The following is a 15,907-nucleotide window of genomic DNA, read 5'->3' as shown; positions in this document are numbered from 1 at the left end:
CCTTCTTGAGTTATTCTCTTTCAAAATTTGAAACAAAATTGGCTCCTGCAGTTCATAAAAAGCTGCTAGGGGCCCAAACCTACACGACTTTCCCTCCCAACAGCTATCAACAGCAGAAATCATGACAATATTCCGCTGCAATATCATAGCAAGCTACTAGGGGGCCCAAAATCTAATCATTTCCAGGTCTCAGGAAGACCTACCCACATACTCAGTATGAAGATAATCTATCCACTCAGGCATTCTTGTGTTCACGGAAGGACACACGAACACTGAGGAAAACATAACCTTCTAGGAAAAGGTAACTATAGGGGGCCCAAATCTACACGACTTACTCTCCCTCTCAAGAAAATCTATCCAGGCATTCTTGAGTTATTGTGTAAAGAAGGACCTGCCCAAGTACCAAGTAGGAAGACAATCCATCCAGGCATTCTTGAGGTATCATGTTCACAGAAGGACACACACCTCCGAACACTGACAAAAATATAACCTAGGCGAAGGTAACTAGGGGGCCCAAATCTACATGATTTACTCTCCTTCTCAAGAAAATCTATCCTAGCATTCTTGAGTTCTTGTGTAGAGATGCACACACGCACACAAAAACGCTGACGAAAACACAACCTTGGTGAAGGAAGTGAGAATTATTAAACTTATTTGCATAGCAGTCATTTATTTCTTCCTTTATAAATACATTTAATCAACAAGTTATATTCTCCTTGATCTTACATAAAATTACTTCAAGTCTTTCTTCATTCAAGACAGTTAGTGGACAATCCCTATCATAGATATTTCTCTGTACAGTAACTGAAAATCAAGCATATGTTCAGTACATGTACATGTAGTACACAATGATCAACACTTATTCAGATAAGCACAGAGCAATGACAGAATTTTATTCCAAGTACCGGTACTTTAAATTGAATAATCGTTCAATACACAAATCATACGAATACATGTACTTCCCGGCAACATTCAATTACTAAATCAATGGGGAATGTTTCAGAAACTAGTAAAAGCATTTATTATTTTGACCATGATCGAGACTACATGGTTGATAGTCCCCAACCTTTTAAAAAGGCCTCAGGATTATATTACAATATATTTGCCACCATTTTTGTTTTGGGGTATTGAAATTCACAGGCACTTCAATGGCATAAAATTGCACTAAAAGCAATTACTAACATTGGAGTCTCTATTACTGGTATTGTACATATGATTATGAGACTTCCTATCATATAATTCATAAAATTGCATAGTCAATATGTTACATAGAAAGGAACAATTAAGAATACTATGTAATACTATGCAAATGTAATAAAAAGAAGGGTAATCAATTGAATTTCATAGATGAAATCAAGACTACGCCTCCGAAAGATTGCACCAAGACCAAGAAAGTTTGGGGTGTTTGCATGTGATATCCCTGTATTTGACAAGGTGCATATTTTGTAATTTCCTGCAAGTATTATTATCATTTTAAAATGTGTGGACAAACTGATATGTATATCGACATTACTTACTAATAGGATGTCCATTTATGTTATCAATATCAACAGTAAGTAACAATTGGCTCTTGCATAAAACGAAAAGTCATTTAATGAAATTGTTTCCTCAAATTATTGAATCTGTATTCTTTGAAAACGATGAATAGCTGAGTAACACAGTCACATTTGTCGTAGGTCAGTGTACAATTTTGATGTTACAGCATTTTCAAGCAAGCTGTGACAGAACCAACCACAGAAAAGGATTTAAGACATAGCCTTGATACCATCCTTCATAGTAACGCTGGCTCAATCCGTTCGCTTGCTAACGCGGTTAGCAAGAGAAACTATTGAGCCAGCAGTAACTACAGAGAAAGGTACCCTTGCCAAACTGTTGTCTAATGTAGCATTAATGCCAGAAATACATATGCAGCACTAATGCTTGGTTAGTGCACACTGCCATGGTAATTTCATGGTAATTATGGCTGTCGAAATACCAGTCCATAATCCAGGCTATCTAAGACAGCATTTTAACATAACAAGACAGCTGAATTTTACAGGACAAATCCATGATTACTTGGAGAAAGCCCTCTCTTTGCATGACATGTGACTGGATCCAAATTGACTGAATAGTCCATTCGTGTCTAGCAGGGGGGCTTCTTGTCCGGCTCAAGCATGCATCCGAAGAACGGCGACTCGGGTAAGTCGTTTTCCACAGAGTACACGCCACACTCCTTAAAGTTGCAGGGCCACTCCTTCCACAGGTAGCGGATGTACGTGACATTCTCCCAGCAGTCCTGTCTCAGCTGAAGGGTGATGGAATACGAGGTGTGGAACACGATTGGGACTGGAACCCACTCCTGAGAAGTCATGGAACACTGGGACAGGTCTGGGGAGCAGCACACCTGAGGGGAAAGTCAGAAATGTACAGAATTTATGTCACAAGTGTTGTTACTGAAGAGGAGGTGTGGAACACGATCGGGACTGGAACCCACTCCTGAGAAGTCATGGAACACTGGGACAGGTCTGGGGAGCAGCACACCTGAGGGGAAAGTCAGAAATGTACAGAATTTATGTCACAAGTGTTGTCACTGAAGAGGAGGTGTGGAACACGATGGGGCAGCAGTGTAACAGCGCCTTTCCCAATCGTACAACATTGGGGCCTGCTAGGGATTCCAACCCAGAACCTTTAGATTCTACGTCAACAACCCAAACAACAATACCACCTGGCCAGTCACCATCTTTTAGAGGCAACCAAAGCAATATTAGGGCCCCAAAAATGAAGAAAAAAATGCTGAAATCTTTATGGTAGTGACAATTACTAACACTGCTTAGCACATTTGCAAAATAACTTCACACTGTGAGCCTTTTAAAACCGCGCAAGAACAAGCCGTACAATGTTTCGCGAGCCTACAAAACCCCTGGGACCATTTCCAGTTTCATTTTCAACATGCACAACTAAGATTGTACATTACAACATTACAACAGATCATTAAACCATCTTCTTTTGTAATGTACAGTTGTGCAATCTTTACTTCAACATAAATTCATAAATGTTTAAAAAATCCCACCTCAAAACCATCTTTAGACTTGACAGTGATGTTCATTGCTTTGGGATAGATCCAGTCGATATTTTTTGTGGAGACGTCCACATCCACACTGACAGGTCTCGGACCATGAAACATCACGTCAGTCTCACCATAGGCTACGGCACGGGCAGCAAGGACCAATCGGCTGGCTACGTCCTGTTTGTCACGTGGATGGATGCTGGAAGGCGGGCACACCATCAAATCAAAATGGGAAGCAGAATTTGTCTTACCTTAAAAGTTTGGATGAAACCTTGCATCATATATAGAATGTATGTTACAGTAGTACATGTAACGTAACGTAACCAATTAACGTCCGATTTATTCAAAACGTATTTATCTTAAAACCGCGCAGACAGAGCCAAATTTCAAACCCATGGGCAGAAATATCAGCTCTTCTAAAAAGAAAATGCATGGTCTGTAAGTTTTTCTCCGCCTGTTTAACGCCGTGCGAGCATGTATTTATACTGAGGTGTATGATGAAGAATTGTGCTAGGGTAACCCATTATCGTCCACTTCTGAATCTTTTCCCTTCTAGCGCTATGCTTGAAAAACATAGACCAGAAAAAAATGCACAGTAACTGTCCAAAGTAGTCTGCAGACAAATGATAGTAAAATCATTATGTTTGTCTGGCCACTTGCTTAATGCGATGGCAAAAAACAATTTATCTGTACTGATTTCCCCCACATGCGCGGCACGTGACGTTCACGTGGTAAACGCATGGCCATTATGTTTTGCTGTGCAAAAATTAAAGAGATGGCTAAGGATCATACTTATGATGTTCTTTATTGCTCATGAGAACAGGCTTTGGCATAATACACCGCGACATGTGGACAGGAGCCAAACCGGACGTAAATAGGTTCTGCACGTAAATAGGTCATGTTACGTTATATATGCAGTACTGTTTGAACATACTTTTATGAAATAAGGCACTTATCGACACTTAGAATTACGATATGTTTTCTGCATTGACCTTATCGAAGTATCACTATCCGTTATTAGTGCTAAAAACTGCTAATTGATCTTTAAAATCACATACAGTCATGTACCAGAAAAATGGCTAGGGGTAAGTACATGTACATGTATTGAAAATGACTGCAGCATAAAAATGATAAGACTGTAACAAAACCCTTCATCGCCCAATCTCTATTGAATACTGAATCATCAAAGATTGGAACTAAAAAAAATACCTATATATATTTATAAAAAGAGGGCATCTTAATATTTTAAGATAGGTTGATGTATTGGGCAGAAAACTTGTATAGATTTCGAAAGGAATGTCAACATGACATAGAAGAAACATTGGCTTTCATTTCAAACGATAGAAAAATCAAGTGGTCTCTAGGATTTATAGACAAGGTGTCAAAAAATTGGAGGGACCAGACTTCCCCCAATGGGCTCTGTGGAGTAACAATTACCCAGTAGCTTTGCATGTACATTAATTTTTGTGCGGTATGAGCACATGTCCCCGTGGCGCAAGCGGTATCGCAACCCCACTGCTTCGCCATCTGGATCAAATTCCGTGGATCCTAAGGGCCCGCGTTCGAACCTCTGGGTCGACTCGAGCTCGGACATGTTGTAAGGGATTGCATTCGTCATTTCGGATGGTGACGTAAAGCCGACGGCCCCGTGTATGAGGGAGCTTCAGGCGTAAGCCTCAAGCGTCAAACCTCTGCACATAAAAGAACCCAACACACTTATCGAGAAGAGTAGGGGTGACCCAGTGTGCTTGGCCAAAAACGCGAGCCTTGGCAAAACCGCATTGCACAACCACTAGCTACTTGAAAAAGCATTATGCTTCACCTCAATTGAGGATGTCTGCTTTTCTTACTTTTACGAGGAAAAAACGACAGTGTGGGGGGGGACATGTAATTACCATGGAAACCGGGTGTTCTCTGGGTGTCCCCTGCAAAAGGATATCATAGGGCATCCAGAAGACGCCTTGACGCCCTGCTAGCTAATAGTCTCAGACATTACCTGCCAAATGGTGATGTTTCATCAGGCAGGTCCACAGCCACTGCCATGAAGACATTGGGCATGGCAGGGTTGGGGACATAGCCGTAGTCAGCAGTCTGATGCCATCTGATGGCAGGGTAGCCCAAGTTGCCAGTGGAGAGTGGTTTACCAGTTGTAGAGAGCTACAAGCAGTACACATATCAGCAGTCAGTACGACATCCATATATAATTTCATCAGGTTGGAAGGTCACTAGATAACAAGGTTCTTTGTTCTCAACCAGGATCTGCCACACACAGACGACCATGCCCTACCAACCTCTTACAGATTGGTTGGGAGGTTACTAATCTCCAAGCAGATCTACACGGGGCGCAAAAAATGTATATGCTAGCCAGAGAAGGTCCAGTCAGCCAGATAAGCTCCAGTCAGCCCCGTAGCTTATCTGGCTGACTGGACCTTCTCTGGCTATTTTCGCGCCTCGTGTAGATCTGCTTGGAGATTAGGAGGTTACCGAGTACATGTACAATGTACTATAGTCTATTAGTAATTAAAAGGCGTAGGTGCTAGCTCAGAGTATGAATTTTGACAAATCAAAGTCAGATTCCACTTGGATGCAATCATAGGAGCAAACTACATCCTAGGTTAGGATGAATTCCAAGCTACTTCCAACCCGGTGCCAGCCTTGGTTAAGTAATGGTCAGGAGCAAAATTATCTGTATTTTTCATTCATTCAATCCTTAACAGAGATCAAATTAAGAGATATCCAAAGATTTGGTAGGTTTTACTTGATACCATTTGTTGAACAATTGTCTCTATACCTTCTACAATACAAATGTACTACAAAATGAAAGAACACCTGCACAAATCCAAAAGGAAAGTAGGGATCTGTCTGTCCCCCAGTCCCCATGTACCACTCCTTCCTCCAGCTGTCAATCATCCCAGGGAAGGAACAGGAGTAGGTGTCAGGGTGGCCGGTATTAGCCTCTCCTATTGGTGATGCAATTAAGTCCCATTTAGTCTCTTCTCAATGCAACGTCAACATTAATCAACAGTGTAAGGTTGTATCTGAAAAATCAGTGTTGTCTCACCCCTAACGAAAGGCCGCAAAGGAGGCTAGTTAATTGCAGTTATAAATTCCATATATATCGTTTCACAATCAGATTTCAGGGACATCTTTTTTACTTCCTAAAGAACACATTTGCTTACGATAGAAAACATCTCCAAAGAAACTGCTTGTTTTATTTGACATGCAGACATAAAATGTGTATATTTTCTCATTAAACCCAATGGTACAGCCTAACTGTTGTACGACACCTTCAGGACAGATGTTGAGTGTGAGTTTAGAATGGAAAGGACATGCCATCAAACATAAGGGCCAGTTTACATGACAGAGGCAAGGAATTATTTGTCCTACGACAATCGGTGTGTGTTGTAGGGCAGATTTTTTAGTCCTTGTGTGTGTTTTTTAGTCCTAGACCACTGTCCTACGACAATCGTCGTACATCGTGCAAAGTGCCACCTGTAAACCGGCCCTAATATACATGTAATTAAGTCATACCTTGATACCAAATGGCTCCAGTGATGGTCATGTTCAGTAGAGGGTGAACCATGGCGTTCCACAGCACAGAGTGTCCGCTGGGCCCTCCCACCTCTGGTCCATCATTCTGCAGGTCTTCCGGCTCTTCCCTATAACGAAACAGTTACGTTACGTTACAAGGTACGTCGCTGAAGATTAGATATCTAGGTAATAAGGTAACGGCAAAAAAACAGTTACTTAGTAATACAATTAGCAATTGGATATGATTTTGGAAATGGTCAGATGTTTCAGGTAGCATCCACTACATAGTAGGATTGGTCTGGACCAATCGTAGGGAATTACACTGGAGGAAGCGACCTCTGACCTCTGCTCGTGCCACGCTCATAACGCGAAATCCACCGTTCCGTGCGGCAGGCTCGCCTCCCTTGCAATGTTAACGCAGGGCCGCGGTGTGCAACTGAAGCAGCGTGTATGGACTCCCAGTAACGTTGCCCACCTGGATTTGCAGTTCTAAGCTAGAGTTTCACCCGGCGACTGATTCCGGCTGTCTCTACACTGTTCGTAATCTGTGGCGGCGTCCTGCAGCGAGTTTTCTTCACCAGCCTGGGACCGCCGCCGTCCCCATATCAGACTCGTGTCATGCGAACTTCATGTGTTAAGCATCTTTTGTCATTGTCCTGTTTTTATCAGGGCTTAGTTCTCAGGAAACTAGTTAGTATTGGAATCTTACTCATCACTCCACTCAGAACAGTAGATGACAGTAAATGGAACAGTTGCTGACAGTAGGAGTTGGAATCTGTCTATCTTTGTGTTAAGTGGGTGAAGTCTGCCATATCTGTTCACCAAAATGTGACCTATATTTCAGGCTTACCTGTTTGTAATATTGCACTTTTTCAATGCCTGAGGGGAGGACCACGCCTCCACAGGGGTGCCGCCCCAGGAAGTGGCCACCAGTCCGATAGGGTAGCCCAGGTGGTTGTACAAATCCCTCCCAAAGAACCAGCACACAGCAGAGAAGTACTTCCAGTCTGCACCTCCGACACTGTCTGCAAGGGGGCATCATTAGACCATACACATTTATTTCATGGTTCTAAAAGCAAGATAGTTTAACATTATAGAGTAAAAGTTTAGCCCAGGTGGTTATTATAGTACAAATCCCCTCCCAAAGAACCAGCACACAGCAGAGAAGTACTTCCAGTCTGCACCTCCGACACTGTCTGCAAGGGGGCATCATTAGACCACACACATTTATTTCATGGTTCTAAAAGCAAGATAGTTTAACATTTTTGAGTAAAAGTTTAGCCCAGGTGGTTATTATAGTACAAATCCCCTCCCAAAGAACCAGCACACAGCAGAGAAGTACTTCCAGTCTGCACCTCCGACACTGTCTGCAAGGGGGCATCATTAGACCATACACATTTATTTCATTGGTTCTAAAAGCAAGATAGTTAAACATTTTAGAGTAGACGTTTAGCCCAGGTGGTTGTACAAATCCGTCCCAAAGAACCAGCACACAGCAGAGAAGTACTTCCAGTCTGCACCTCCGACACTGTCTGCAAGGGGGCATCATTAGACCATACACATTTATTTCATGGTTCTAAAAGCAAGATAGTTTAACATTATAGAGTAAAAGTTTAGCCCAGGTGGTTATTATAGTACAAATCCCCTCCCAAAGAACCAGCACACAGCAGAGAAGTACTTCCAGTCTGCACCTCCGACACTGTCTGCAAGGGGGCATCATTAGACCACACACATTTATTTCATGGTTCTAAAAGCAAGATAGTTTAACATTTTTGAGTAAAAGTTTAGCCCAGGTGGTTATTATAGTACAAATCCCCTCCCAAAGAACCAGCACACAGCAGAGAAGTACTTCCAGTCTGCACCTCCGACACTGTCTGCAAGGGGGCATCATTAGACCATACACATTTATTTCATTGGTTCTAAAAGCAAGATAGTTTAACATTTTTGAGTAAAAGTTTAGCCCAGGTGGTTATTATAGTACAAATCCCTCCCAAAGAACCAGCACACAGCAGAGAAGTACTTCCAGGGTGCACCTCCGACACTGTCTGCAAGGGGGCATCATTAGACCACACACATTTATTTCATTGGTTCTAAAAGCAAGATAGTTTAACATTATAGAGTAAAAGTTTAGCCCAGGTGGTTATTATAGTACAAATCCCTCCCAAAGAACCAGCACACAGCAGAGAAGTACTTCCAGGGTGCACCTCCGACACTGTCTGCAAGGGGGCATCATTAGACCACACACATTTATTTCATTGGTTCTAAAAGCAAGATAGTTTAACATTATAGAGTAAAAGTTTAGCCCAGGTGGTTATTATAGTACAAATCCCCTCCCAAAGAACCAGCACACAGCAGAGAAGTACTTCCAGTCTGCACCTCCGACACTGTCTGCAAGGGGGCATCATTAGACCACTCACATTTATTTCATTGGTTCTAAAAGCAAGATAGTTTAACATTATAGAGTAAAAGTTTAGCCCAGGTGGTTATTATAGTACAAATCCCCTCCCAAAGAACCAGCACACAGCAGAGAAGTACTTCCAGTCTGCACCTCCGACACTGTCTGCAAGGGGGCATCATTAGACCATACACATTTATTTCATTGGTTCTAAAAGCAAGATAGTTAAACATTTTAGAGTAGACGTTTAGCCCAGGTGGTTGTACAAATCCGTCCCAAAGAACCAGCACACAGCAGAGAAGTACTTCCAGTCTGCACCTCCAACACTGACTGCAAGGGGGCGTCATTAGACCATACACATTTATTTCCTTGCTCCTACAAGTTGGTGCAACATTTTAAAGTAATAGTTTAGCCCAAGTGGCTGTACAAATCCCTCCCAAAGAACCTGTCAGTGAGCAAACAGCAGAGAAGTATTCCCAATCTGCACCTCTAACACTGTCTGCAAGGGGGCGTCAGTATACCATACAGATTTATGTTCTTGACTCTACAACATTGTAAAGCGAAACGTACGGTATTATATTATATATATTACTGAATCGGATACTATTAGTGATAGGAAACCTTATCAAACTTGTCAGTAATATTACAGGAGTGACAGTAAAGCTGATTTACTTACCAGAGCTCCCCACAGACCAATTGGCTGTAAGATCTTACTGATCACTCTACTCAGAACAGAAGATGACAGTAAGTGGAACAGGAGCTGACAGTAAGAGTTGGAGTATGTCTCTTTTTGTTGTATCATGTCAGTAATCACCAGTAGCATGTCAGAAATCACCAGTAGCATGTCAGTAATCACCAGTAGCATGTCAGTACTGTCAAGACAGTAAATAACATTAGTATATTAAGTACTGAATAAGATACTGTTAGTAGGACATCTTATAAAACTTGTCAGTAATATTACAGGAGTGACAGTAAAGCTGATTTACTTACCAGAGGTAGCCACAGACCAGGGCTGCATGATTTTGTCCAAGTCATACAGAGGTTTGTCGGACTGTACCAATTCTGCCGTGAACAGGCGGATGTCTGGGAAGTCTGCAGCCTCCGCTATGGCATATGACGCATTGAAGCCCTACATGTAAAGGTGTAGAAAAACATGTGAATTAGTGATATCAATCCAGTTTAGCTGACACTGAAGAGCTATTCTTTCACTGGTCGTGACAGAGAAGACAGACATACAGTATTTACAGGTTCACTTAGAGCTGTGTACCTAAACAAAGGTACAGGTACACCGGTTTAGGCACAGGTCCGGACCTGAACCTGTACCTAAACTACTTGAATGTACTAAAATGCTAGATTTTCAATGAGGATAAAAGCATGTTTGAACTGGTAAAAATGTAATATTTGATTGTGGTAGGTATTATTTCTATGAAAACACAGATGAAAATTTGACTCCAGCCTTGCAAATGTGTTTTCCGTGCTTTAGAGTGGCTTTAGAGCACTGCCACGGTAATTTCATGGTAATTTTATCTGTCAAAGTGGCCATCCCCTGAGTCAGGTCCAGTACTGATACAGCAGGGTCAGGTATTTTGGACCTGTGCCTAATTGATTGTACCCAGTACTGTATTGGTACAATGTACCAGTACACACGTACAGCTCTAGGTTCACTGTACCAGGGAAATTTCTCTAGCTCTTTTTGACAAGCATAATGAACAGTCGACCATGGCTTAATGTAAAATGCCCTATAAGGACTGCAACCCTTTCCGGTAGTGTGCATGCCGGATGAACAACACAGCCGGAATCAAAGTCAGCATGCCCACTACCTGTCTGAGAGTGAACGCCATGTTGCTCTGCCCGCTGTACACCCACACACGCCCCCTACCTGTCTAACAGTGAACACCATGTTGCTCTGCCCGCCGTACACCCACACACGCCCCCTACCTGTCTAACAGTGAACACCATGTTGCTCTGCCCGCCGTACACCCACATACGCCCCCTACCTGTCTGACAGTGAACACCATGTTGCTCTGCCCGCCGTACACCCACACACGCCCCCTACCTGTCTGACAGTGAACACCATGTTGCTCTGCCCGCCGTACACCCACACACGCCCCCTACCTGTCTGACAGTGAACACCATGTTGCTCTGCCCGCCGTACACCCACACACGCCCCCTACCTGTCTGACAGTGAACACCATGTTGCTCTGCCGCCGTACACCCACACACGCCCCCTACCTGTCTGACAGTGAACACCATGTTGCTCTGCCGCCGCACACACGCCCCCTCCCTTTCTGACGGTGAACGCCATGTTGCTCTGCCCGTTCACACACTCCCCCTACCTGTCTATATATAACAGTGAACGCCATGTTGCTCTGCCCACTCACACATGCCCCCTACCTGTCTGACAGTGAACGTCATGTTGCTCTGCCCATTCACACACGTCCCCTACCTGTCTATATATAACAGTGAACGCCATGTTGCTCTGCCCACTCACACACGTCCCCTACCTGTCTGACGGTGAACGCCATGTTGCTCTGTCCACTGCCCACTCACACACGCCCCCTACCTGTCTGACGGTGAACGCCATGTTGCTCTGCCCGCTGCACACCCACACGTCTCCAAACATCACATCCTTCAGCAGGATCCACTGTAACATCCCGTGGTTGTCGTGGACGCCCTGGAACTGGTACGGCCCTCCATAGGCCGTCGGCTTCAATGTCACTTTCCAAACACCCCTCCCATCATAGCCTGGGAAAGGCATTGGGACGAGATTTTGATTACACATACGTAGATAGACTACAGCGGATATATTATCTCACTGGACTGCGGCATGTGCAAAACCTCGCTGCAAGCTAATGCTACCCTTGACTTTATATTGAGAATATCATGCAAAACATACGAGTATTACTACAAAGACAGCAAAAAATTTCTTTTCATTGATCAAATATATTGAGTGCTCTGTCAAATTTCTCATTCGCAGCGAGGTTGCAAACGTCAGCAACAACTTCAATGAGATTCCCCCTTTATCAGCCACACCAACTTGATTTGATTGACCACAGGTCTTGAAAAATAATAATTACCAACTAGTATAACATCTGCTATGGTGTAAAAAAACCATGTGCATCGTCTTGCGCATACTAGCAGATGACATGCCATACAAGTATAATGCAGTAAAGAGATCGTGAATCATTGTTGAGCTGCGAATGTACGGACATGAACAACCACAAAACAAGAGTCCTTCAGGAGGTGACTATCCTTTCAGAAAAAATACAGATCAAACCAATGTGGGGGATTGGAATTTCTAAAGATGTAACGTTACTTGATTACTGAAATTCAATCAGGTCAAAATGTAATTTAAAAACAAGTGTAGAAGAAAAAATAGATAAATCAAGCAACGTCACAAAAGTGATTCTATTGATGCACAAATATATTTTCCAAAATGAAAACAGCAACAGAGTTCTCTTACAGGGAGTGCAGTGGAAACAGAACCAAACGTGTACCTTCATAGACTTTGGTTGAGTAGAACCCTCCTGATGTTGAACTGACGTTGACGGTGGCTCCGACCTCTCCGTAGCCCCAGAGTACAGCCCTATGTGGGCCTTGCTGTAGAACCATGTGGTTTCCATAGTAGGACGCCCAGTTAAACGTGCCCTGAGCTTTGATAGAAAAACATTATTAAAATCAATTATGCTCAGAGAATCCTTTATAAAATCAATTCATCCTCCACAAGTTATTACAAGTATGACAATATCTAAGAAATCAACTTAGTTACATGTCTAAATTTTTGGACTTAACTTAAAGGGGCATATTGCGACATGAACATAAAACAAAATTCTTTGGTTTTGATTATTTTTCGACATCATTAGTTTAATCTAGCTTATTACACTTCACAGCAATATTCATCACGTAAGTATGCGACTTTGTAATGTCGTGCGAGTGTCTTAAAAAAAATTATATACGCCATCCCCGCCGCCGCTTGAATTGGCCGCCATCTTGTCCAACATTCCGACGAACCACCGAACATGCGATCGAACGCCCGACGTTCTGAAGTTTGTTTACTTGTGGTGATTTTCCTGTGACGCTCGAACTCCGACCATAACGGTCGATTCGGATTTTTCGTAGCGTTCTACGGTGGCTTATTTGCATATTAACTTGCGGGACGCAAGTTAATACGTAAATGCCCCAGATTTTTACACGTTTGGCATTTTTCGTCGTTTATTAATGGTGGAAATGTGACAAAATGACGGGAATATGTTGGAAATAAGTAACAAATAAGTTAAAAATGTGAATCTTAGTGTAGATCTTTCAAATTTTTACTATTTGTAGTTTTTGCCCACCAGATTCTACAATATGCCCCTTTAAACCAAAATGACAATTGTTTTCTACTGAAGAGATGTAACTGTTACAAGTGGTGACAGCTGGCATCTACGAGGGGAAAGTTGAAAGTCTCATAATCTACACATACAATGGTCATTGTGTGTAACCAGTACTTGTATTGATCAACTTTCATGGAATATGTAACAGCTTTTCATTGTAATACATTCAGCTTTACAGGCACACAGTGGCGACTGGTTACTCAGCAGTTGCAGAAATGTTCGCGATTGTTTTATGTTTGCATTTTTTTTCTGTGAGCTCTTTATGCGTAATTAATTATGAGCCCACCGCGAGAAGCCGTCCTTGCATTGTGTGACTGTAGCGCTACTTATAATTGCTTCCAACGCGAACTCAAAACCAGGTGTCGCAAATGTATAATTCATATTTAGCAAATGTGGAGTCAATGGCTGTATACCGGTACTGTCATTGCCACCGACTACTGTAAATACATTTAAGTTCACATGGTTTTAATTTTGTGGTTGAGACAATAGTAGACAAGAGGGTAATGAGGGCAAAAACATTTGCTGTGATTTTAAGTTTGCGACGAAGAGCTTACCGTGAAAACCGTGAACATAAATCCATCACGAACATTTCTGCATTTACAGTATCTGCTAGGAGATAAACCTGGCTGTAGCTGTACCTAGTAACCGTTTTGATAGCTGACAATTGAGTTCAACTTTACTGTATGCAAAATGTAATTTATACTAGTAACGGTTAGAAGTCCTTATTGAAGGAAACGATGCAGAAAAGTTGTTTTTGTGGCAAATACTCTGAGGACCGACTACAGGTTTTATTGATTTGACTTTAAGCAAACAGTCTAGGTCGGTAAAAAAAGAGTGGACTCTGTTACAATGATTAAGTGTAAACAAATCTAAGTACAAATTTATTTTGCCCAAGGACCTAATGTTTTGACTAACACAATCATATCCAAACACCTCAATTCGCCAAAACAAACATCGTGGTAGCGACAAACATAACAGAATTCGACTCTACTTTGCATACTAAAAGCTTAGTACTCACCAGTAACTACAGAACCTGACAAAAGACACAGAAAAAGCAGAAAACACTGAAGAAGTCGCGACCCACACATCTTCAACACTGCCATGTTGTTCACTTTGTGACCTTTAACCCCCAAACAGGTGATTGTCATGTGACCGACTATCTCTCCTAAGATAGCCTCTCTTGCAGACTTTCAAGGAGGAGTTAAAGTTTATGTTTTTTGTTGAGCGCAGCTGATTCGCAATTTTCGACATATCGTGGCTATCGTGGCCAGGTTCTTTTTGCTGGACAAGTTGTGTTTAACAAAAGAATCTGGCCCCGATGTATTGAAAATCGCAGAACTCAGCGCTTCGCTACGCTCACGAAAAATTAACGCCCACCAAAAAGCCTGCAAAGGAGGCTAACAAGTTGGGCGTTTAGTGGGAAAAGTTGGATGAATAGATACGTAGATCTATCTTATTTCTGTTTTCGTTGCAATATTTGTTTGATAATGATTAAAAAGGAATATAAACATGATCTAATATGTGGTTGGCTGGATTCGCCAAGTTATTGTCAAGGACGGGTTTTGAAAATACTTTAAGATCCTTTGAAAACGCCTTTGTTTTTGTACAAGTAAGGCCATGTTGCTATGTGGATGACATACGCGCGCACATAAATGGCCCTCATAAATGTTCGTTCGTTTCCCAAACGCAGACAGAAGCCAAGGGTTTGCGTTTTGCCGCTAGGGGGCGTTGGGAACTGGCGCGGGCCAAAGCTGAACATGACTTGACTCAGGGCTACTGGCCGGTGTTCCGGATTAGCACCTATTCTTATGGGGACAATCACCATTCTATCAATATTTACCATTGTATTAGCATTCTTTTAATGACTCAATGCGCCTCTTGTCCAGAGGTGTCCTGCCCGGGCGCGAAATCTGGTTCCCGGCATAATTTCAACCAGATGTGGTAAGTGACAGAAGCGCAGACCACTACTCTACAGGGACACCTTGTGCTCGAGGTGTGGCTCTCCTCAAACATTCCACTATTCGTTCCCCTCAACCAGGTCAAAGACGAAAACGCTGAAGTACCGTGTAAACAGTAATTTCGGCTCCTCTCCGACAAGCCGGAATAGGACTATAGCTAGGTTCTGATTTTTGTTGCTGTTGGTTGGTTGGTTAAATCGAGGATGGACCTCTCACTGGACCCGCGGCACGCTGGCGGCGTCGCTGCGTCCTAAACTGGATTTGTGTTACCCTTGACTGTATAATGGGAATATCATTCAAAACGTGCAGGTATGACCAAGACAGCAACAAAACACACAAAGATTTAGAAATTATTTATTTGTCGATAAAATTCGCTGAGCGCTTTGTCAATTTCATCGGCCGCAGCGACGCCGCCAGCGTGCCGCGGGTCAAGTGAGAGGGGGACTTAACGCGTAAGATTTGTAGTCTCCACCACTTTTACAGATGTAAAAAGGTTTGCACTTTATCGTGTTTCTCCTGCGACGGGTTTCACCTAAGCGTTTTAGTGTTTGTTTGTTTGTTTGTTTGTTTATTTGTTTTTAAGGGCCACTGAATATAATGAAAG

General features: G+C 42.6%; 1 protein-coding gene across 1 annotated transcript; it reads right to left on the bottom strand.

Annotated features, from left to right (window-relative positions):
• Positions 1-872: 872 nt before the first annotated feature.
• LOC136437907 (sialate O-acetylesterase-like) lies at positions 873-14,491 on the bottom strand. Its single transcript, XM_066432486.1, is given in 11 exon segments — positions 873-2,404; positions 2,407-2,520; positions 3,050-3,245; positions 5,043-5,203; positions 5,876-6,006; positions 6,578-6,705; positions 7,428-7,602; positions 9,963-10,101; positions 11,536-11,717; positions 12,470-12,625; positions 14,364-14,491. Coding segments are annotated over 11 exon segments (1,749 nt in total). The 5' UTR covers positions 14,449-14,491; the 3' UTR covers positions 873-2,122.
• Between the last annotated feature and the right edge of the window lie 1,416 nt (positions 14,492-15,907).

Source organism: Branchiostoma lanceolatum, chromosome 7 (assembly GCF_035083965.1).
Source record: "Branchiostoma lanceolatum isolate klBraLanc5 chromosome 7, klBraLanc5.hap2, whole genome shotgun sequence".
Classification (NCBI taxonomy): Eukaryota; Metazoa; Chordata; class Leptocardii; order Amphioxiformes; family Branchiostomatidae; genus Branchiostoma; species Branchiostoma lanceolatum.
This window is presented reverse-complemented; position numbering and strand designations above follow the sequence as displayed.